General features: G+C 34.0%; 1 protein-coding gene across 1 annotated transcript; it reads left to right on the top strand.

The window, feature by feature from the left end:
• Positions 1 to 4,597: 4,597 nt before the first annotated feature.
• LOC148603821 (uncharacterized) lies at positions 4,598 to 25,604 on the top strand. The gene is made up of 8 exons (XM_088551366.1): positions 4,598 to 4,734; positions 6,920 to 7,074; positions 10,205 to 10,337; positions 11,045 to 11,217; positions 13,036 to 13,157; positions 19,466 to 23,029; positions 23,786 to 23,930; positions 25,277 to 25,604. Exons 1-8 carry the CDS (start codon positions 4,666 to 4,668, stop codon positions 25,452 to 25,454), a joined length of 4,539 nt encoding a protein of 1,512 aa, XP_088407492.1. The 5' UTR covers positions 4,598 to 4,665; the 3' UTR covers positions 25,455 to 25,604.
• The last annotated feature ends 388 nt before the right edge of the window (positions 25,605 to 25,992 follow it).

Genomic DNA, 25,992 nt, shown 5'->3' with positions numbered 1-25,992 from the left:
GTTGATGTTTCTCACTTGTGTCACAACACTAGGTGCATTAATGTTGCCTATTTGGTGTTAGAACCTCACAGTAGGCAGACATGCGTGTCAAAAGAGGAATGTGTTGGTCAGATTGCCCCATTGCAACCATGTTAATAGCTCTGAGGATGACAGACAATGATTAAGGTATTTTTTACAACATTAAGGGAGGGGGAGGGCAGGCAATCTTTATTTATTTTTTATTTTTTTTTTTTTTTTTTATCTTTTATTTTTTTGCATCAACTAAGAATCTTTTTGAAAGATTTAGGTGGTCCTTAAAAGGACCTTTATGTTTGATTTTCGTCTTTCATCACCGGGCATTTTCTTTTTGCATTAACTGCTATGCTGCAGCAATCGTCTTACAGCATCTAGTTGGTTCTTTTTTTGTAATAAGGTCTCTTTTTGTTGTGCTCTTTGTAGGTCTTGTGATCTTCTATGTTTTGAACTATCTGTTGAAGTCGTCTTTTTTACAACAGGACGTTTTTCATATTGCTGGTGGTAAACAAAGTCTTTATCGAAGAAAGTGTTACAGTCATTTGAAATCTTTATTCCCAATTCTTGCTCTTTTTTTGTGGCTGATGTACCAGGCATGTTGTTGTTGCGATGAACTGCAGAATGTAACCTGCCCTCCATATTTTTGCCATGGGTTACATTTTTAGGTAGGCTTACAGTCAGTGCACGGTGGAAACCTTCGTTCGCGTTCGTCGTATGATACATTTTCATACTATTGATTGCTTCTTCACTTAGTATCATCTTTTCCAGTTCAGTGATTATTTTTTGTCTGTTTTGTCCATTTCTAGCACTGTGATGTTATAGCAGCTGAGGTAGTAGAATTGAGGTAAAATTTTACCAATTTTTTCTATGTTTCATGATCATTCATCAGTTAGTTTAAAAACATCGGACATCGACATCTCAAATCAATGCTAAATTTATATTTCATTTCTTTATTTTCTATCTTTGTTTTACCGTGGAACATGGTCTCGCTAAACTCGGCACGTAATCCTGTTCGAAACTGATGTTGGCTCAGGTGCACCGGGTCAGCGAGTCTATGCAGTTCCCACGAAAGGAGCAAGGCTTGGATAGTATCTTCAACTCCTTCCGCCGACCTGGCATCTCCATCAGTAGTAGCACACCGAATTAAAATACCCTGTAGTGCTAGTTGGCTTCCTACATTCTTTCCCATCTCATATTCTGACACAGGTGCCAATCTTTTGTGAGATGCAGTACATCCTCCATGGCCTCCAGGACATACCACTTCAAAACCAAGTCCTCGTAACCATGCTCCCTTTCAACATAATAGGTTTTGGGACACTGTGACAATTATGTATTTTCTGTCTGTGTTTTGCTCTATCCCCAACATCTGTGCCTGAGAAGCATTAAGCCTTGTTTTTTTCGGCTTGAGCGGCTTGAACCAGGATATCGACCATCTAGTGTCAACTCTACAAGATTTTCAGGCTTTCCCTTACTTCTGTTATCAGCTTTTACTAGTTCTGTTTTCTCTTTCATATCTTCTATATTCAGGTCTATAATCTCCTTTGCTACTCTGTCTGAGTTTCTCTGCATGCTACTTTTGCTAGGTGGTGGAACATTCAAACGGGCCAACCTCTTGTGTCTTACTGTTTCTTATTGGACTGTCTAAGCCCATTAATCCCAATCGAACATTTGAAGTTGAAGGATTCGGTCCTGGCTTGTTGTTTTCAATTTCTTTGTAGAACTTCACTACTTCATTGGACACAAACCAACAGTTCTTGCATTTAAAATTGTACATAGCACCACAACCCCATTTCTTAATGGTATGGGATTCCATCTGAGGCTTCTTCTTGCAGGTACGTGGAGTTAATATGTGTTGCTCGTATGCGGAGTTAAACAGAGCAAACATCTGTTCTTCATCAATGACGCGAGAATTGGAACTTAATGTTGTCCGTGTCTCGTCTCTTTTCAGGTGAAGTGGTCGCAATATCATCTTCTGAGAATTGTCAACAACATTATCATCATCATTCCTAGACTGGGAACAGCTGTCACTGCCAATGGTATGCAGTTCTTCTGTATCACCTTCAACATGCCTACCGTCATGTTGGTGGCCTTGCAAATGCATTCGGATGTAAGTTTTTGAATTATATTCATCTGGTGAAACTGCATTCTCAAACACAAGTCCTTTCAACCATGGAGTATGACTTTTCTTGTACCATCCAGCATTCGTATGTGTAGACCTCCTCTTCAGACCAGTTTTACCTTTGTTGTGTGGAGAATTACCGGCAGCAAGCATCTTAGAATATTTTTGCAGTCAGTCTTGGCACCAAATTTTGATGTGATTGTTGCTTTCAAATGGCCACATTATATACTTTTCAGTTCTTTTGATAATTTAGATTGTATTTTTATGCTGTTTATATTTGTTTAGTCTTAGAAAGGCTCAGGTTGAAGTCTTTTATTTCTTTTATCAGATAAATTAACTGTAATAGGATTCTGGGATAACCCCTTTGAGTGAAGGGGGGGGTCAAAGAAACATCAATAGAAATCAAATATGGTGTGAAAAATCTGTGAAACGGAAAAAAATATATTTGATTTAGAAATTTTCTTAGTGGTTTTATAAAAGACATGTTCTTCATTTGCCTTCATGAATTTAATTAAAAAATAATTAGGTTTGGCTTTTTTATTAAAAACATAAAGAAAAAATCTTTTTTTTTTCAATTTTGTCAAAACAAATTGTCAAATTATGCAAATGTCCTGCAGAGCAAGCCAACAAATTGTGAACTTCTAAATCCTGAGCCTTTGGATATTTGCTCGATTCAGCTGTTCTAAAAAATGTTTATTTACACAGGCAATAATTATTTTGTGAATTGTTTCTGGTTTCTGTATCATTTCTTTATTTTTTATTTAAATTTTATATTTTTTATATCAAAGAAGTACTTTAAAAATTGCTTTTATTTGTTGCAATTTTTTTCCATATGTTTACCATATTAAGAATTAGATAATTCATCCTTACTTTCTAATAAGTATTTTTGTTAAAGCAGCTTTTATTACTGATAACATTATTACCTAAGAATAATTACCACTTAAGTTTTTTTGAGAAAATCTTTGTTTACAAAAAAAATTAGAGAAGTTTTTAAATAAATGGTCATTTTCAGATTTTTGCATTTTTCTAGTATAAGAAGGTGGTTAAGCAAGGATCACAGTGGGTGTGTTTGAATCCAATTTGCCGGATCAAAAGTTGTTGGATTTAACCGAAACTTGTCAGATGATGGCATATATATCAAATCTTTTTTCAGCTCCCAAAATTTCATTTGATTTGAAGCTGTAGATTTGTTTTAATTTGAAGAATGCTATAACAAACACTCTGTGTGAAAATTAATTGAGTCCTCGTACCTAAATATCATACTTATCATCAGAAGCATATAGCACAAGCCATAGACATTATTTATATGGCAAGGGATTTTAGTTCTGGTATGAATTCGAATTTGAAGATGAATTTCAACATTTTTTTATAAATGGTAATGGTCTACTGTTTGACGATATATGTTTGACAAATGTCATACATTAAGATAAAAATTGGTAAAATGCGATTGTTTAATTAGTACAATATCACGTTACAGCATAAACTGTTATGTCTATTAATTTCCTATGTAAGACAGTGTAGCTCATGCGACAACAGACATTTGAAGAGAATTAAAATTCCTGTTATTAGTATAAGGTGTTAAATAACATACATTTGTAGAGTTTGTTGTGAAGTGACAACAATGTGATAATTAATAGAGGTTTAAGCTTTAAGTGTCAGTCTCTGTAAGAATCAGGCAGTAGGTGAAACATGGTATGACAAAAAAAAATGTATAGAGAAATTTAATTATTCGCACCATCAGAATCAAGGAAAAGAGTCAATATTGTTCATATCATTTTGTAGCATTGAGTTGTAATTTCATTGAACTGCACTGAAAATGAACATTTCAAAAACAAATAACTCTGTCAAAAACTTCATTTTTTATATTTTATTGACAAACTTCAGAGTAAAGCCAGTAATGAAGAAATTAAACAATTGTTTTTACAAATAGAGAAAGTATCCTTGAGTGATATTACATTGTCAGATCGTTTGGTTTTAGACATGCATGTTTCTATTTTTTCCCATTTTGCCTGATTCCTACAATTACTTTCACTTAAATTAGTTTATATTTTTTATTTATATATAACAGGCTTCTCCGATAAGTGAAAGTTATTACGTGATAACGATACTTTTAAAACTAATCTCCTTTATGTGAAAAATGTTATGGTCGCTATAGAGTAAGATAATAATTGGTACAATATCGAAGTAGAACATAATGATAGAAATAACAAAAAAATGTGTTCTAATGATACATTGACAAAACAATAGTACAATAATACAAAATGTTCAACATATATCCTGATGGTGATACGGCAATTGTCTAAATGTGTTTTTTTTTTTTTTTTGCAAAAAATGACCCGCAACATAAACTGTTGAAATGTATTATAAAATCATCTTGTATATCCAGAAATCAAGTAAAAATAAAAACAAAAACATTATCATTATATTAAAACGGTCATAACCTTTACACTTTGCATGTGAGTGATAAAGTAACTTCATCGGTATAATTAACCGACAACATCAAGTATGATAAACGTTATTTAATCTGAGAGTTGATGCAATATGTGAAAATGTATGGATTAAGACAAACTATATTGTTCGCATTGGTTCTGATTTGCAAAATAGTAAGTATGGTTTAGACCTTTGGTCACATTTATTAACCTGTTTTTTGCTGTTATCTAAGTATTGTAGTAGTAAGTAAAGAGATACCACAGAACAACTGGCACTAAAATCTACAAAAATAAATCATAACTTTTCGTATAACTTCAACCCCTCGTATGCAATAAACGACCTTTAGTTAGAAATATTCACCTTCTAAGAATATCAAGCAAAATAAAACATCGATATTTTCCTCCCCATTATGAAATGGCGTGCATGACCGGCAATTTGTCAAATATTTTCAATCTGATTGGTCCTGAAAATCCGTTTCTATTTATAACGAGTCGTATCTGTGCCCGTAATTCATAGATTTAGATGGACATAAAACAGCTGGTGTCGATTCATTTGAGTTTTATTAAATGTACCTGGCTTTGGTAAATCGTCAAAAGATGTAATAAATTAATGAGTAATTATTGGATGCTTAACACAAATGCATCAAAACATCATGACTATTTAGAGATATAAGAATCCAAATACAATGTCAGAACGCAATGCAAACCAAATAATTTTTAAATCATTGGGTGCATCACGAGAGTAAAATTGTTGACACCTGTCACTCAACAAGAGAGGAAAATATGTCAACGTAAAGTGCTGTAAGTTGTCAATGTGGTAGGACATGAATATATCTTGTCTCCTCTGATAGATAGAAACTTGTTATCAGCCAATGCAATTGTGATAAAAACTATACAAGTTATGCTGGGGTGATGGAAACAAAGGATGAACATATCATTGTCTAATGACTTCAAACAGCGTGTGTCAATGGCAGACTTGCGTATTCCCATTTGTGGATACATCTGAAATATAACAGCTAAGCGATCAATAAATATTGTCAACAAAGCCAAATGTTATTTGGATACAAAAACTCCGTCCGTCATACATAAAGCCGAAAAGCATATGACTAAATCTTTGAACAGTGGTTTAAAGACTGTTCTCTAGCACGATGAGTGTGCTTACCACTGGTTTTAGTGGAATCATTTACTTTTGTTTCTTTCTTCTTGTTTTGATACTTCATGATTTCTGTTGTGTGACTGTTTTTTCCTTTCTAGTATTTGTTCTTGGTATATATTATGTTGATTTCGACCCAAAACTGGGTTCTCTTGATTACTCTATGAAAATTTTTTACGTAATTTTCCATTGGAGTCGAATGCGTAGTAACTATAAATGACATGCAATATTTGAATGGCATTATTATTATTATGTGTCATTTCAAATTTGTATATAATGCTAAAATAATCTGATAATCGAATAAACTTACTGACGTAGTAGGTATGCCAAAATTTTATAAAAAAAAAAATATGCACAAATAAAAACAAAAATAGACATGTATGGACATTATGGGAACTTCAAATTGGTATGGTTTTCTGGATATTTGATTAAGACTCATTTACTGCTTTGGCTACAATTGTGCCTTTTGTATGAACGACATCATAGAAAAAATGCTCATTACTTGTTTATATGACATCAACTTTTGATTTGATACATCGCATCTTCCCAACTGGATACTACAGACACTATTAAGTCGGCATCATAACTTGAGCTACTCTTAGAGATCGATGGTAATGGAAAACTAATGACCAAACTATACGACAAATGTATCGTCAACTTTCCTTTAATCTTTGCAACATCTCTTCAGCACCTGCGTATGGAGTGTTCACATTACAAATCATATGTTATGCCAGAGCTTGTCATAACTACGCATTCCTTTTTAACGCGCTAAACTTCTTACAATTAAGCTTCGGGAACAGGGATATGTTGATACCAGATTAAAGTCATCACTACAGAAGTTTTATGTCGTCATCATGAACTCGTGGACCGTTATTGTGTATCAATCTGCACCATGAAAACTGAATTGTTCAACGTGTCATAGTTTTCCTATCCTCTTTCGTCCTTCCCTGACTTGACCCTTCAAGAGCAACTCGGTGATTGTTTCTAGAAAAGCAGAGGACGCTTACCCTACAGGTACACCTGGTCCATGCTCTAAGTTTTTATGGGAGTCCGAGTTGCTCATTTACTTTTGTAACTTTTCATGTATTATTTTAGTTACTTTTTGTTTTTTGTTGTGTATGTCTGTTTTCCATGTCTGCTCTTTGTCCATGGATTACATTCTATTGATGTCCGTTAGAATCTTAGTTCCCTTGATTATTGTTATAGCATCAAGTATCTGGTAATGAAGCTGTCTTGAGTCTCCATATTCAAGAACTAACACTTGACAACAAGCTTAGTAACGGACAATGCTGCCAAGGAGCCCGTGTCAATCAAAGAGGATGCCCAACGACATGCCATGTTGTGATGAAACTCTGTTACGGGTATGAATAATTTCAGTCATTTTAAATGGCAGTATATGAATCATCCTATTAGTATCTTTAGACAGTGAGATAAGATTGTATATGGAAATATTAACACTACATGGATGCAATTACCATAAAATTTAGTTAATGTGTGATAGTTGTAGGGGTAGCAATTGACCTACATTGACCAGAATTTTTTTTAATATTTTTTATCATGTTTTAAAAGAAAACATAGATACATTATTGAGATATTGTATCATATGAAACGTTATGTGTGTTTAAATGACATTGACGATCCGTCGACCAACATATGCCCTGTTACTACAGATAATTTATAGGGGTCGAACTGTATAAATGGTTTTTTAAAGTATTTAGGATTTTAATTTATCCATCGATTTTTTTTCCTGAAAATTATTCTAGCCTTGTTTGACTTTCCTTTTTGCCTGTTTTTTTAATTTTATTTTAACTGTCATTCTACTATAGACCAAGGCAGAAGTCAATACATCTAGGTATACAGAATTCCACCAAATTTGTACCAAATATTACCTAAATGGAGCAAATGTTGAGTGACATTTTATTTTTTGATTTTTCTCAATAATGAAATGCTAAAATGAGGATAATCTTTGAGTCACCGTTTTTGACCCCTGAAATTCATCAAAATTCCCAAAGAGTACTTAATGGACATTATTCAAGTGACAAGTACAACTGAAAGCTAGCTATCAATTTCAATATGCCTTGACTACAGACTGGGCCTCGCCCCCTAAGTACTACCACTCTTGTGCGGAATTGGGTCTATGCTTTAATATTTTGCTTCGTAGCTCACCATGGCATGACCATGTAGAATATAATTTGCTACCTTAGACTTTGAAAATCATATCAATTTTAACTGTAATTTATATGAGATGAAATCTTCATAATGGTACTAAATAGCAATAGAATGTAATATAATGTTCAGTGGGTATTATGTCATTGACTTTCGTACCTCCAATGAGCGTGGGCTATGAATAGCTGCAAAATCACGAACGGACGCAACTAGTAAATATAAATAAATAATGAACAACTTCAATGGCTACATGTTTGCAACTAGGGACTGATTTAATTTTGACTTACAGAAATGTGCATCTTTTACTAAATTGTGAAGAAAATAAATTTGAAGATGATGTAAAACTGTAAACGAGAAGAATATTTTTTTTAATTTCAATATACTCTACTTTGTGCTCTTACAGATAACACCTGTCTCATACTATTATACATGTGTTTGTAATTTTACTTACCAGAATCAACACGAACAATGTGCCAGTAGCTACGCAAGTTCTTCCATGGTCCGATTTCTCTTTCAATGCAGTTAATGCAGAAACATCTCAAAGAGTAATAGTACATTGACCTCCAAAGTAGTTTTATGTTTATGCCTGATCTTATAACCAGCAATAATTTTGTTGAAACCAAATTGACTCTTTCGTAAAATGTACGAATAGGCTTTCTGGTGTAATTACATCTTCATATACTGGGAATGATTTACAATTTCATAAGTGCTTGAGAGTGTCTGTCTTGCATGTAGAAACTATTTTCATTTCTCTAATACGCGAAACAAATGAACAAGACCCAAAAGATAAACAAAACTTTCTTAGTGTATTGGGACTGCCATTTTGCAATGAACTATTTTAGACAATTGATTATTGATTACATTGTTGGGTACTAATTATGAGAAATTTCATATCTTTGAGGGAGTTTAATCGTATTTTGCAAGCACAACATAAATAAAATATTAGGCGTAGCTCTATTGCAATAATTTACTGAAATTCATGACCGGAGATGATCGTTAAAAATAAGTTATTCAATTTGCTTCATATCTATTGCAACGTAAATTCAGGGTTATTCTAATGGATTCCGGGTTGCTCATTTGCTTTCGTTACTTTGTATGTATGATTTTTGTTACTTTGTGTCCTTTGTTGTGTATGTCTGTTTTCCATGTCTGGTTTTTGTCTTTGGATTACATTCTTTTGATTACCGCTATAACCTTGTTTCCCTCGATTACGCTTTCAACGGTCATTTATTTATCAACCGGCGAAACCCCAAATATGCCGATTGGCACATAGAGAGAGGAGGAGTTGGTTTGCCCAAATCACAAGATTTGTAAAAGCATATTGCGTCCATTCTATGCTTTATACAGGGTAAAATTGATACTAACGGAACCATAGCTGATATGACGTTATTTAGGGTCGTTGCCGTAGCAACATGTCAATTACTTTTTCATATAAGTGTAACTCAAATTATGTTCTCATAACTTTTCACATTTTTTGCTAGTTTGTATAAATAACAAACCTAAAATTTTGTCATTTCATTGTGTCATTTTTAGCTCAATATTTGTGGCTCATTTCTATGCATTTCAATTCCCCCTTTTAAAAATATATCAAATAAACAAGGCAATAGGACATGCATTTTTATCCTTTAAAACACATATATTTTAAAATCACAATTTTTGGGTTTGCGAATACTGCAGAAATTAATATTTTTCAATGGCGAATGGTTTTCTGGTAGAATGACAGTATGATACTTTAACAAAAAGACAAAATACTGTTCACCCAAAGAGGAAATATGTTGAAACTATAAAGGGTTGTTGCTCTCAGTGTTCTTTAAAATGATTTTTTGTGTGGCTGAGATGGCTCTGCAGTTCCCATTTGTAGGTATAGAGTCCTCTAATATATCTAATGATAAACTGTTTGTATCAATTGATACTATATGTAAATGATTTCAATTCTTCAGATGAGCGACTCAAACTCTATAGAACATCTACTTATTAAAATGCAACAAAAATATGTCTTAAATGGTTTTAAGTGAATTCGAAGTATAACTAAGCATTTACTTAAATACACGATTTATGTTTAATTGAAATCAAAATGTCAAAGATGGTCCTGTTGTCAAAAAAAATATTTTACAACATGTAATGTAAAGCTACTTATATTAATCTATTTTGTACATTAAAACTATATGACGGTACAACATATTAATGTCATGAAATCGACGAGGTTTATTTAGATTTACTTTTACTGCATCAATTTACATGTAAGCATATTTGATATAAAGCCACAGTAAATAGCCCATAAGTTTCGGTATTGCAATATTTAATATAATATCTTTCATCTTGTAGCTTTATTCGTAATCGATGCGCTTGTGGCTCTGCTACTGTAGTGTTTCGACCAAGCAAATCGTCTAAAGTAATCTTCGGTGAAAGCCTTGGCAATACTACAAATCCGGTACAAATGCAGTTGTCTGATCACAGGGTAATTTAATTGAACTTGTGATTTAGAACAAGCCTTAATGATCGGTCATTAAACATATCATTGATCTGCCCCTTTCAACAGTTTGTTTTCCTTCACATGAAATAAAGAACAAGCCTTAAAAGAAAAGCAAATGTTAGTTAAAATATTTTATGTTTGTTGTATTTGCATGCATAAATGTTCAGTGGAAATAAATTCCGATCTCTATTTAAATTGTCATATTTAACTTTTTTGACTTTTTCATGTGATTGGTTAAATTAAAAAATTCAAATTTAAGGCACAAGCTTTGATTTAAATTCGTTGGTTTTCAAACGAACTTGCACAATTAAAATCTATAGAAATATTTAAATGTACGTACACTAGGCAACATTGACAGACTAGGAAAATCGTGAAGCGAGAAACTTTGGTTCTGATCTCTGTTCATCTCTTTGGAATCCTTACTTGTTTTGTAAAGACAAATATATGAAATTTCAATTAAAATAATTATAGGACATCCAACTATGTCAAGGCAAAATGGCAATACAATTTGTGCTGGACAATAACATATAATATATAAAAAATTAAATACGTGGAACTATGAATTTCTATAATAGTAGTTATTAAACCTCTAAGAGAAAGGGAAACATGTTGATACTTTATAAATTATATCAGCCATGATTATACGTCTTCATACAAAACTGTTAATTTTTTATATCTTTTTTTAATTTAAGTCTTATTATGGTGGATATGTGTACGTCTACGACTTATACAAGAACAACAATTACCTAATTTATGAAGGTATGATTTCTCTTCTTGGATCCCAAATAGGACAGACATATGAGAACGTCGGTTGGGGAACAACTACCGTATCAGTTCCAATGATTTCGCTTACACCACACATCAGGTGATTATGACAAACCTTTACACTATATTACTGAACGAGAATCTTCATAATAAAATATTACAAAGATACTCTCCTCTTGTACTCTAATATCTTACTTTTAATTATCAGCTTTGCAAGCAAAATCAATATTATTCATGTTTATGGCAGGGAATCGTTTAAATCAAATACAAAAAGTTGAATCCGAAAAATATGTAATTACTTACATCCAATAATACTATGTAGTCAGAATTAAAACTAGAGATTGTCAGTCGGTAAGTTTGTTATACCATTTTTTCTTTATTTCTTTATGTATTAAAACATATCGCAATCAGTAATAAATATAACACAGAAAGATATGTATAAAGGAGACTTTATGTTTAATTCAGATCAATCACATGTATTATAAAAATCAGGATTTCCAGGATAATTGTCCCTTCTCGTTGTTCTTAGATCTTAACCAAATACTTACTGGCGGTTTCGAGATTTTTTTTTCTAATTTTTGCTAATTTTTATTACAGTTTCATAGCCACAATTTAATCCGTTTTCATCAGACCATTTTTGATATGATTTTAATAATATAATCAACCTTACTTCAACACTTAGTTCTTGGTTCTAATGTTTCTTATACATTTATTGAAATTGTTCCTCTGTTCCCTCTACATCATTTCAATCAGTCATCTCGAGTTTAAAATATTTTATAAATAAGATCAGGAAAAAACGGTTTTCATTTAAAAAGAGACCAATACGTTCAAGTTGCCGAACGGGACCTGATTTGTACAAATGTAGCAATCACTTTTATGACATATTTGAAAAGTCAGTAGTTAAAGATACAGTTTACTTTCAGGTTTAATATGACTAAGCAAATGGATGCAATTCTGTTGATTTCATTCTTCAATTAATAAAATACAAAAAAGCAAACTATACCCTAACAACAGTCACTGTAATTGATTGGTTTTATGACCATCATTTATCATTCGAATATTTGATTTGTATGAAAGTGTAATCAATGGAACCAAGGTTATAGTGGTAATCAAAAGAATGTAATGCAGGGACAAAGACCAGACATGGAAAACAGATATACACAACAAAGAACATAAAGTAACTAAAATCTCACATACCAAGTAACAAAAGCATATGAGCAACTCGGACTTCACTAAAATCTGGGAGCATGGACCAGGTGCACCGGTAGGGTAAGCGTCCTCTGTTTTCTAGAAGCACCCACCGAGTTGCTCATAAAAAGTCAAGTCCAGGGTAGACAACGAGGAAAGGAAAACTATGACCCGTTGAATAAATCAGTTTTCATGGTGCAGATGGATACACCATAACGATTCACGCGATCATGATGACGACCATTAAACTTCTGTAGTGACGACTTCAATCTTGTAGCAACATAACCCTGTTCCAGAAGCCTATTTGTTAGAGTTCTAGCGCGACACAAAAAGTCTGCGTAGTTTTGGCAAGCTTTGGCACAACGTATGAGTTGTGATATAAACAATCCATACGCAGGTGCTGAAGGGATGTTGCCACAGATGAAAGGAAAGTTGACAATTTTGAATGAAAAGTCATCACATTTGTCCTAAAGTTTGGTCAATAGTTTTCCTTTACCATCGATTTGTAAGTGTAGGTCAAGATATAAACTTTTATTACAACACCAAAATGACTAAGATGTAAAATAATGCTTTGGTAAATTGAGGCTAACATTATTGTGTTAAATATTTTGAATCAAAGTATCATTCTATAAGTCCATTACTTTTATCTCTCACCGTATTGTTTTATTTTTATTCATTGCATATAAAGTTAAATGTATATGTTCTTATAGATTTCTTGTACGTTTTCCAGATTAAAGTTATATTATAAATTTTACTGTCCGTCTACTTCCTATGGAACACAATGTCGCCCATGTGACCTTAGGCATTCACAATCATCAGATCATAGATGTTCTACATCGAGATGTAAGCCAGGTAATGCCAAATATATTTAACAAATTGAAATAGCTTTAAAATAAAAAAACCCAAACAAAAAAGTACCATGTTAATGTTAATTACAATGACCGTCTTAATCTTTATATATCATATGTCCTATAAAATTCATTATATTTACTTTTTTCAATCTGTGCAGTAACATTGTAATTCTTGGTTCCCTTGGCTACGACATTTATACATGTACACGTAGCTCTCGGTTTTATCAACCTCGTAGAAGTAAACGTGATTCAATGTGTTTAACACATTTCTAAGGACTTATAGATAGTTGCGTCATTTTGTGATAATAAATTACAAAATATTCAATAAAACCTGGTTTTAGCGAATCATTTTTAACCAAACTACATGACAAATTATCAAGACTGGTCATGAATGTAATATTGACGAAGTCGAATCAACATATAAACCGGACCATAAAGTAGTTTTTTGATTGAAAATCTTTTTAAAAGGGGAAATTATATAGTAACCGTAGTGTCAGATCGTCCGTTCGTACATTTGTCATTTCGCACTTTGTTACAGTTGTACATGCAACTACATATATATCATCGCATGTTTTTAAATAGGTGTACCATTTGGTTGTTTTCAATATTTATGACTCGAGCGACATTAACGTCCTCGTTGATAAGCCTTGTTTTTTTATATAAAATGCTCTTGACAGTCTTCCTTGTAAAACAGGTAAAGCATTATACTATTGGGATGCCATTGTAAAGGGAGTCGATCTTAGAAATCAAAAATATTTCAACGCGTCCACATTTATAAAAGGTGGAAAATCGTGATTAGACAATAGAATTTTTCGGCATTTTGTTTTACGGCTGTGCCGGGTAAGGAATTTCTAGCCACTATATGTCTTCTTTCGCTTTCACTTTAAATTTACTTTTATGTTGCTTAAGTACATCGGATTAACTATTTCGCATTACCTATATAAAATGATGTTTTTGGCCTAGATGCTGTTCTATGAAGTGAGGGTCTCTCGCCGTTGATTGAAGACCCACTGATGTCTTTGAGCCGACATTTTACATTTAGTTTGGGTTGTTGTCTCTTTGCCATTTTTGGTATAAAGATGGAATGTTATATATTTAACTTAAGAAAGACTTTTTCACAACCTACATGATATGTTTGTATATTTTGTATATACCAAATCAAAAGTCAGTGTTTTTAAATGATTATAATTTTTTGGAAGGTAAGAAATGTCAACTTTGAACTAAATGTGAAAGAAATCATCGCACAACTGGTCAATCGTAAAATTGCGAGGCGAGCTCCACGCAGCGAAAAAGTAATGTGTCAATTTGAAATGCGTATAATAGATCGAGGAACAAGACAAAATAAAAAGAGGCATAAACGTCAAAGAAGTAAAAAAACGTAGCTATCTTGCCAAAGGCAATCTGAGAGAATTTCAGCAATTATGGTATGACTGATGCAATGTTTCTTACATCTACCAATTATTCTAGACCGTACGTGGCAATCCTTTTCATTGATGTCTTCGAATACGAAATTTATCACGATAAATGTGGTGGCGGCATTATAGGTCCTGTACTAAAGCGGGTGATCAGACGGATCTTAACTATTACAATCCAATAATTCATGTGAGTGCTTTTGGAAGATTCTTACGTCGGCTTTGAACAATCGCCTAATACATTGCGCGGAAGAAAATAAAGTTCTTAAAGGTAACTAATTTAGATTTCGTGCACAAAAACCTGTTTATCTATTACATTTTGCGGACCACACGGTGCTGTTTTCTGGAAGTCCTTCCAATACAAAAATGTTTAGACAAACTATTCATTGTGAATGAAGACAAAACCGTAATACTTATCTTCCGTGAAGGATGGCAAATAATGAAATGTTCTTTGATACTGCTAACATTGTTTGAAATTTTGCAGATCATTTTATGCTTACGTTATGTTCCCTGTATCAATTTGATTCGATGGAGCAGTGTAGCGAATAGAGTAGTCACATTCTGAGACGTTGGTATAATATTGATATGGTGTGACATGCATCGATCGTTAGTTTGATCCTTTATCCTACATTTCACCTAGGTGAGCTGTCCCTTTCTACCATAGATCGTGTACTAAGTTAAAGTCGCCCTAGATATAACCTACAAGGGGAAAACCCCGGCCAGGGAAAGCTATATTTAAAGGCCTTTTGGTCTAGGGCGCAGGACTTTATGCTGGTGGTGTTTCCATGAATGTCACAGCGGTACGAGTTTGAGTCCTGAGGAGGGAACGACCTAAAGTTTGTCTCGCAAATTTGACAGTTCCAACATCATTGGAAATTATTTAGACCTTACGATGCTTACGTTATCTTCCCTGTATAATTTTGATCCAATGGTGCAATCGTCACATTCTAAGACGTTTGTATGAAATTGATTTTTATGACATATATCGTTAATTTGATCCTCTATTCTACATTACAACACCTAGATGGGCCTTCTACCATACATCATGTGCTAAGCTGGAACCCTAGATTAATCTTACAAGGACGAACGACCCAGCCGGCGAAAGCTATTTTGCTAGCTTGCCGAATGGTCTAGTTGCCATAGATGTCACATGGGTACGAATTCTTGTCCCGCCGAGGGAACGACCAAAAACGTGCTTTGCCAATTTCACAGTTCTAACATCGTCGGGATTTCTTTTGTTCATTACTATAACGTGATATTTACTAAATACAACACATGATACTTACTAAAAGAAACGACATGTTTCCTTCTTGCAAAAACATCATAAATTGTAAACGTGTAGATTTCAATACTATACATCTTTTTTTTTCATTACTGCACCATTATTGTTTTTTTAATTTTTTGTGTACATCGGTTATTTTATTTAGCACTTGTTTTAACAGACCAGAACTTGATATGTGATTTCGTGTTACATTCTTGATGAATGTCATACTGCAAGTAAACTATCATGAAACGTTCGAAAGACAGGTATTGAACACATGTACCTCAAATGTTCCATAGCCTAGTGAATCCCAAGGAATTCTCCGTCATACATTAAATATTGCACATGTAATATTAAATATATTGCTTAGAACTGTATTAACAATAAAAACGCAAAAACGGAATATCATTTTATATATGGTCGATGTGATTTCCTTGCAAGATTAAATATATCAATTTTTTTTTCCACCTAGACGAAGTGTACTTTTGGAGATGCATATGGCAAATACTTTACATGTACATTTTGACTTAAATAAGGATTTTGGCCCCGGATTTTGAATTATTAATATAAGAATAATGAATATCAGTATAATAAAACCTAGCGGTGTTCTTGAAAGTGGGAACATAGGTGACAAATTATGAGTGCTAATTGAATATCATTTTGACAGATAGGCGTATGTGGTCTCCCTTGTTCTAATGTTTACTATTTTGGTACAAACGTTAAGTATTGGCATAGACCTATGACGAATAAGTGGCCGATGTGCATTTTATTACTGATAATGGTAAAACGATTTTCTTTCTTTAGTCTCACATTTCGGCCATTGAGTAGAAAAAGGGCTGCTAATCAATTATAAGATCAATTTTTATACTACGAAAAATGTTTGAGATGTGCATATAGTGAAGGTATTTTTTAGAGTTCAGATAGCAAACCACTTTTACTGATTGTTTCATGTGTTTATGTATTTGAGTGTGTAGGGTTAATTTACTTGTTTTCGCAAAATTAAATTTTGTGTCAAATGTTAAAAATAGGATTGTCTCGATTATAACACTGTAAATTTGATCAACGCACCTGTCACACGAATTTGATTTAGCTTATTTACAGTAAGAAATTTAAACGTAAAATAAATGTTTAAAAAAGTGTTTCTTTGAAAAATTATATATACGTCGTCTTAAATTCGTTGATACAACTCACTAACACGTAACATGGAGTTAGTACGTACTATCAGTAAAAATGGAGAATTACTAACAGATATTTTGTCCGTAACATTATAGAGCAATGTGTTTAGAAGTAAAATAAACTAATCCTCACTTTAGTAGACATCGAGAAAAGCTTTTTATAGAATCAGAAGAGACTGCCTGTGAGCCATCCTACGAGCATATCATATGGATTATGATCAAAAATGGGTGTCTCAGTACAAACTTTATACAACCAATATGAATGTTGTGTATTACACTATGGTGTACAGTCAGAATGGTTCCCAGTGACATCTGGATTTCGACAAGGATGTATTATATCGTCTCTACAAAATAACATCATAGAAGAGGTCGAGGAGTTCAAATATCTAGGCAGCAAGTTAAGTAAACTAATGGGACAGCAGAGTCAGAATAAGCAAGGTTACAAATGCATTCTGCCAACAGCAATCCATATGGAGAAGTGAGTCAATCAATATGAACATCAAAATGAAAGAGTAATCAAGGGAACCAAGGTTATAGGGTAATCAAATAGTAATCAAGGGAACCAAGATTATAGTGGTAATCAAAGAGTAATCAAGGGAACCAAGGTTATAGCGGTAATCAAAGAGTAATCAAGGGAACCAAGATTATAGCGGTAATCAAAGGGTAATCAAGAGTATAGCGGTAATGAAAGAGTAATCAAGGGAACCAAGGTTATAGCGGTAATCAAAAGAATGTTATCCAGGAACAAAGACCAGACAAGGAAAACAGACATACAGAACAAAGAACATGAAGTAACTAAAATCATAAAGTTTGAAAGTCATCAAGGGGACCAAGTTTATAGCGGTAATCAAAGAGTAATCAAGGGAACCAAGGTTATCGCGGTAATCAAAAGAATTTAATCCAGGGACAAAGACCGCACATGGAAAACAGTCATTCACAACAAAGAACATAATGTAACTAAAATCATACAAACAAAGTAACTAAAGTAAATAAACAACTTAAGATTGGGCATGTTTTGCGAAATAGAGAAGACATTACCAAGATTGCACTTAGATGAACAATTGACGGGAAACGAAAAAGAGGACGCCAAAAAAGACATGGCGAAGGATGGTAGATGAAATGTATCAAGAAGACCTGTACGGAAATTGAGAAAAATTATAGCACAAGACACCCAGTTGTGGTGTCGACTGTTGAGACCTTACTGGGCTTGATGTGTTGATGGGCACGAGGAAGATATATATATACAAATAAATCTATTTAAAATTTACAAATATTATATTTTATAGCGAGGACTTTTGTACTACTAATATATGTAAAATTTCACTTCGCTTTAATTCATTCAAATGTATGTACAGCAGATGTTTTAAATTAAAATACTTGTGTAGCAAAAATGTTTTCGCAAAAAGTATTTTTTCATAAAGATATTCCTGCGACACACTTCCCTTGTTTACCCATTGTCGAAAGTCGTGTTTCTGAAGTCTTGGAGGACAGTTATCGTGTATTTGACAAGGACGAATACTGATTTTAGCATTTGAAAAATCAGATCTTAAGGGTGATATTGTTAATTGTGAGTTAATGTGATTTTAGAACTTTTCTGTTTTCAAACCAACCTTGAAGTCACGTGACAATGGTGGTATATTAAAGATCCGTGATGTATATTTATCAATAAAAATACTTTTTATCTACAAACAAAGAACCAAGTTATAAGAAAAGTTACTCATTTTGGTTTAAGATAAAAGCACTTACAGCTTAAAATGACATGTTGTCATGGGAATTTGTTAATACGATTTATGAAAAATGGTGTCAATGAATTATCATTGTTTTCTATATTAACGTATGTTTTAAAAAGATTTTAGCTTTGCTATGAGGGACAGAGCCGTTTGTACTAAAATAACATTTGAATAAATTGATAACGAACCTTTTTGTTGTTTCTTAGCTGATGTCACGACCAACAAGAATATGCGAGAATTTCTAAACAATGATGTGTATCTGTGTTTCAAGTTAATAACTCACATTATATTTCACATTAATAACTGTACACGTCACTTCTGAAATTCGTCATACACGACAAAATTATGTCTAGACATTCATTTTTAGACAGATGATCTATAAATTAGGATGTCGCTGACACTCCGACGCAATTATTTCAAGGGAAATACTTTTTTCCTTTGAAGGACAAATGACGCGTGTGACATGCACGACTACCGTGCCTTATTTATATTTACATATATCTCAAAGATTATACAAAGTATGCCCACAAAAGGTCATTATATGGATGGAACGGATATATAATGTAAACATGATTCAGCGTATAATATAAATATATTTTCAGAGATAAAAAAACAAGAGAACTACTCATAAAACATGCTAAATGATCAAAACATATCAATAGAATAGTTCGTTTCATATTTTTAAAAGCTTAATTTGAGACTAATTTATAAACAATATTGCATATTTTTAGGATGGTCTGGAATAGCATGTGAATCAGATCTTAATGAATGCAATATTTTAAAAACCATATGCAACGCAGGAAATTGTACGAACACCATAGGTAGTTATTACTGTATTTGTCCATTTGGTACTTATGGTAAACAATGTGAGATAGCAGAGACCTGTGAGAGTCACCCTTGTAGAAATGGAGGCACCTGCCAATCACTAAGCCAAAACAAAATTGTTTGTCACTGTAAACTAGGCTTTACAGGTCAACGATGTGAAGGAAGGTCTCAAAGCAAAATGACGACACCAATGACTACCACACATAATACAACACAGTTAGATCATTGTCGGTCTAACCCATGTGGACGCCATGGACGATGTACTAGTAATGACCATGGATTTACATGTATCTGTACCAAACCATGGACCGGAAGTAGATGTACCGTACAAATACCATGCTCTAGTTCCCCTTGCCAACATGTAGGGAGATGTGTTAATAAAGGAAGCACTAACTACATATGTTATTGTCCTGGTGGTTACACTGGTAAGAATTGTGAACATTGGAATTATTGTTCGAGTTCACCGTGTCGTAATGGTGCAGCATGTTCAGTTAGTGGTCGTACATTCAAATGTACATGTAAACCTGGATGGGATGGGACAAAATGTGATCTGCAGGATCATTGTAAACCAAACCCATGTCTACACAAGTCGAAATGTACAACGACTAGAAGTGCATTCACATGCACATGTCCGACGGGTTGGACCGGGACAAGATGTGAAAGACGGGACTTTTGCACTCCTAACCCATGTCATCACGGAGCTAATTGTACATCAAGTAGTAATTCATTCACATGCACATGTCGAACAGGTTCGATTGGTAAGAATTGCAGTACTACAGACCACTGTCGAACAAGACCGTGTAAAAACGGAGGAATGTGCTCTAATAATAAAACAAGTTATCATTGTTCTTGCACCAAAGGATGGATAGGAGAAAACTGCACTACTAAAGAATATTGTTCAAATTCTTCATGTCAACATAATGGCTATTGTTCTAACAATGCAACCCACGCCATCTGCATATGTCCTTTAGGTTGGACTGGAGAGAAATGTGAAAAAGCTGACCATTGTGCAAGTAATCCTTGCAAAAACAATACTGTTTGTTCAACTGAAAGTAACTCATTCATATGCACCTGTCCTTTTGGATATTCTGGAGATAATTGCTATAATAAAGACTTTTGTGCATTAAATCCTTGTAAACATGGTGGGACATGCACAAATAATCAAACCTCCATTTCTTGTAACTGCATTGCTGACAGGTCTGGAAAAATGTGCGAATTAACAGATGAATGCAGATCTAGTCCATGTAGAAACAACGGTACTTGTGAAGACACTATAAGTAACTTTATATGCCATTGTACAGGCAGATGGACAGGATTAACATGTGAACAAGCCATGTTAGACATTTACAAAAATAAATCACGCGTAGAACTCAATTGTAGCAAGTCATGTAATGAAAATGGTCATTGCATCAGTGTGGATGAAAAACCAAAATGCCTTTGCAAATCGGGATGGCGAGGGGAATGGTGTGAATATCGCGATCCATGTTATGAAAATCCATGCAACAATTCAGGTATGTGCTTCGCTAATTACGATAAGTTTATATGTTATTGTCCACTAGGATGGATAGGCGATACATGTGAAATTCAGCAAGATGTTGCAAAATCTGATATACCGAATCCATGTAAAAATGGTGGGAAAGTGTTTTATAATAACGAACAGACAATTTGTTCATGTCCAGATGCATGGACTGGTCCAACGTGTGAAAAGGATGTGGATGAATGTAAAGTTGGTTTGAAATTGAACGGTTCGCTCACAACAAATTTGTGCATGCATGAAGGGCGATGCATTAATATATATGGGGGTTTTGTCTGCGCTTGTCACGACGGGTGGACAGGAAAAAGATGCGAGACAGATTTGAATGAGTGTGAATCCGCACCATGCCAAAGTCAAGGTCTATGTAAAAATACGCCAGGTTCATTTAAGTGTTATTGTAAGCAGGGTTGGGCAGGTTCGTTGTGTGACATTGATATAGATGAATGCCAGTTCAACCCTTGTGGTGAACATGGGGCATGCAATAATACATTAGGCAATTTTACCTGTTTATGTGAAACTGGGTGGTCAGGTGATGTTTGTGAGAGGCGCATTGATTTTTGTGACAACTCTCCGTGCAAAAACAATGCCACCTGCCTAAGTCACGATAATTCATACGAATGCAAGTGTCCAACCAACTGGAAAGGAATCCACTGCGACAAAGATGTGGACGAATGTATATTTCACCCTTGTGAAAATCATGGGACATGTATAAACTCCCCTGGAGGTTACAGCTGTTCATGTACAAATGACTGGACAGGATTTCATTGTGAAAGCAGACTTGATTCATGTAAAAGTAACCCTTGCAATAACAATGGAACTTGTTATGATACCTTACCTGGATACAAATGTCTCTGTGAAACGGGGTTTAATGGCACAAGTTGTGAACATGATATCGACGAATGCAAACTCGACCTTTGCTTAAATAATGGAACTTGTACAAATACAAATGGTTCGTTCGAGTGTTCCTGTAATGAATTCTGGGAAGGTAAAATATGCTCAATAGATATTGACGAGTGCAATGTCAACCCTTGCAGCAAAGGATTTAAATGTGTTAACAGAGTAAATGGCTATAACTGTTTCAATTGCTCATCTATACTCTGTAAGAACAATGGGCATTGTATTGATTCGGGTTTTGGGCCATACTGTGACTGCGCTGCAGGCTGGACTGGAGAATATTGTACAAAACAAGATTTTTGCTACATTAAACCTTGTAAACCATTGGAAAATTGTAGCAACGAAGAAGATGGTTATAAATGTCATTTTCATCCTTGTAACAGCTCGCCTTGTATGAATTCCGGGACTTGCGTGGAACATAATTTGGGTTACAATTGTCAATGTAAAGCCGGATGGAGAGGAGACATGTGTCAGTATGAAGACTTTTGTGACTTCGCGCCTTGTCAAAATAATGCAACGTGTATAAATAACAAATACGATTATTCTTGTTATTGTACAGAAGAATGGGTTGGAAAGAATTGTTCTGACTTTAACTACTGTCATACTAGGCCTTGTCTTAACAACGGAACATGCGTTAATAGGGACATCGAATATACATGTATGTGTAACTATACCTACACCGGTGCAAGGTGCGAATCATTTAATTATTGTTATAGTTCCCCGTGCATAAACAAGGGTACTTGTATTAATAAAGCAGATAACTTCAGCTGCGTCTGTGACATCGGTTTCACAGACGACACGTGCGGTACGGAGATTGACTGGTGCACTTCTTCGCCTTGTCATCACAACGGTACATGTGTAAATATACAATATGGCTTTTACTGTCACTGTCCTGGTGGTTGGGTGGGAAGACAATGTGAGCATGATATTGACGAATGTATGTGGAATACATGTCCAAGTGGATCTTTCTGTCAAAATACCAATGGAGGTTACCGTTGTATGTGGCGTAATGGAAGGTCCGGGTTGAAGTCCTCGTTTCAAGGTAGGTAACTAAAAACAGTATTAAAAAATTCATAAAATCATAACTATTATAAAATAAAGTGTAATATTAGACAATATATGAGCATAGAAATATTCACTATATTTTCTTCATGAATTGATATGTTAGTCCTCAATATTTTCTATTAATATGTTTTACGTGTTCGTTCCAGGTGTATGAAAAATGAATGTTTTTTTTCTGCCTACATGTTAAGAATAATAATGTTCTAATTAATATGATTTACGTACACAATCCCTACATATCATAGTTCAAATGATTAGTTTATAGTGTATGCTTTGTTACTGAATGTTACGGTTAATGTTTTTGTCCTTAATGGGATAATGGTGGTATATAAGAAGAATGGATATGGTGAATATGTCAATGAGACAATACTCCCACCGGGGATGAAAAATAACAGCTCAAGGCCACCCATATGTCTTCAATGATCAGCAAGGACTCTCTAACTCCACTGGCCAGGCTGTAACTGGCCCAAAAACAATATTATACAGCGAAAAAGTTGCCTCTACATACTCCATTCACATAAATTAAACCGACAGTGAAAACATAAGCAAACCAGATATTCCTGACTTGGGATTGGCCCAAGAAATGAAGCCAGGTTAAAGTACTTTGGTGTGATGAAAACCTTCACCATTATTACATTATTACTCTTTTTCTAGCATATATGTGCACTCTTTTTAAATAACATTTTTCATGATTATATGCAGCAAAATGTTCCTATACGTATTCTTCTTTTTAAAGCATTACAGTTGGAACTTGACAGAAGTGTATTTGACAGCAATGGGCTGACAGAGATAATACAATCAGTCACGTGTTTACTGGAGCAAGCATTCTGTTCCGGTGGAAAAATAAATTTAAAACCAGATGTCATATTCATTTCTAATGGGTAAGGGTGTTTATAACACTTCACAGAATATCGTTTGGCTAGATCCTTTAATCTCAGTTTCCGCTATATATTATCTTTAAACAATCCTAATTTCGGGGATTTGATACATTGCATCTACCCCAAAGAACCTGAGATAAAGGATACTACAGACATTGTGAAGTCAGCCTCATATCTTGACCTACACTTAGAAATCGATGTAAAGGAAAACTATTGACCAAACTTTACGACAAACGTGATGACTTTTCATTCAATATTGTCAACTTCGCTTTCATCTGTGACAACATCCCTTTATCACCTGCGTATGGGGTGTTCATATCACAACTCATACGTTATGCTACAGCTTGCCGAAACTAGACCTCTAACAAATAGGCTTCTGGAACAGGGTTATGTTGCTACAAGATTGAAGTTTTATGGTCGTCATTATGAACTCGTGGATCGTTACGGTGTATCCATCTGCAACATGAAATCTGATTTATTCAACGGGTCATAGTTTTCCTTTCCTCGTTTGTCTACGCCGGACTTGACTTTTTATGAGCAGTTCGGCGGGTGTTTCTAGAAAAGCAAAGGACGCTTACCTCACTGGTGCACCTGGTCCATGCTCCCAGTTTTTAGTGGAGTTCGAGTTGCTCATTTGCTTTTGCTACTTTGTATGTATGATTTTAGTTACTTTATGTTCTTTGTTGTGTATGTCTGTTTTCCATGTCTGGTCTTTGTCCCTGGATTCCATTCTTTTGATTACCGCTATAACCTTGGTTCCTTTGATTACTCTTTCACGGACCTTGAAATCAATATTTCACTCCTTGAAACAACTTCTTAGTTCTACCTAATAACAACATTAACGTGTAAGTCTTTATATCTACCCGATAACAACATTAACGACTAAGTCTTTATATCTACCCGATAACAACATTAACGACTAAGTCATTATACGACATAAAGAAAGCAAATACATAACCGAGTGTTTTTGTCACTGTTTTCCATTGAGAGATATTGGTGTGTTACACGTCACTGTGTATAACTATATATGATATTGTTCGTTAGTTTTGGATTATACAATTACCTTGTAAAGCATTTTCTATTTCTATTACATGATAAGTTAATGCGTGTTTTTTTTCTTCAAAATGTTGTTTACGTATTTTATTAACGTGTTTTGTTTCAAATTCATTCTCTGTTACCGTGGATTTATTACTTTTGTTATCAGGGGCCTTTCAGAGCTTACTTGAAGGTGGGTTAACACTTATTGAAAGACTTTTGGTGATCTCAGTATTGACTATTCATATAAAGGTTATAGGATGGTGCATTTGTTGTGTCTCGCTATATCTGTTATTTTTTTCTATTTCTTTCAGGTTGGTTCATACCGGAAATTTCAATTTTACAGCGGAATGTGATGGTCATTCACTGACAATGAATCCTGTTGTTTTAGCGATATATTTACTTATGGGAAGGATAAATACAGTGATTGTTATGGTGGTTTCAGCTACGTTAAACGAATATTTCAACTGTTTACTTAAGCTATGCTGTTGATCACTTGTTGAAATACTTGAAACTTTTTTATATTTTTTAGTATATAAATTGTTTATGGGTGTAAAGGAAATAAATAATGTTGCAGTTCATACTTAATAAACAAAATAATTATTTGTTATATACCAATGAACAATGTTGCTATTTGGTACTGGTTTGCATGATTTTTAAATGTCAATGAAACACTAATGAACACTAATCAATGTAAACAATTACATGCTGCTAAAAGTTATTTTACAATCCCAAACGTTCTCATTTACGTTCTCATATACATTATTTTCTCTTCATGGAAAGCATATATTACTATGTATCATTTTAGCATCAAGGGGTTTGGATTAAAAATTTCCTGTTAACCAAGTTCAACATTTGACGAACCCAATGAAGCTTCTGTTCTCGACAGTTTGAATGAAAGGTTTCTTAACTGCACACTTTGTGCAGATTATTGCTGACACCAATTTTGTTAATTCACCGGAAATTAAATATTTTTTTTCTACAGACATCGTCAAAACCAATTTTTTATTATACACAACTGACAAAAACA

The sequence above is a fragment of the Perna viridis genome, chromosome 11 (assembly GCF_037379345.1).
Source record: "Perna viridis isolate PV_CMFRI_1.1 ecotype Kerala chromosome 11, ASM3737934v1, whole genome shotgun sequence".
Classification (NCBI taxonomy): Eukaryota; Metazoa; Mollusca; class Bivalvia; order Mytilida; family Mytilidae; genus Perna; species Perna viridis.
Note: the sequence above shows the minus strand (reverse complement) of the source record. Positions and strands in the feature narration are given on the sequence as shown.

Coding starts and splice junctions, on each gene's coding strand:
- LOC148603821 (XM_088551366.1), top strand. CDS start 4,666: ATGCAATATGTGAAAATGTATGGATTAAGACAAACTATATTGTTCGCA. Junction 13,158..19,465: donor TACATCGAGATGTAAGCCAG/GTAATGCCAAAT, acceptor GCATATTTTTAG/GATGGTCTGGAATAGCATGT. Junction 23,030..23,785: donor GTTGAAGTCCTCGTTTCAAG/GTAGGTAACTAA, acceptor TTCTTTTTAAAG/CATTACAGTTGGAACTTGAC.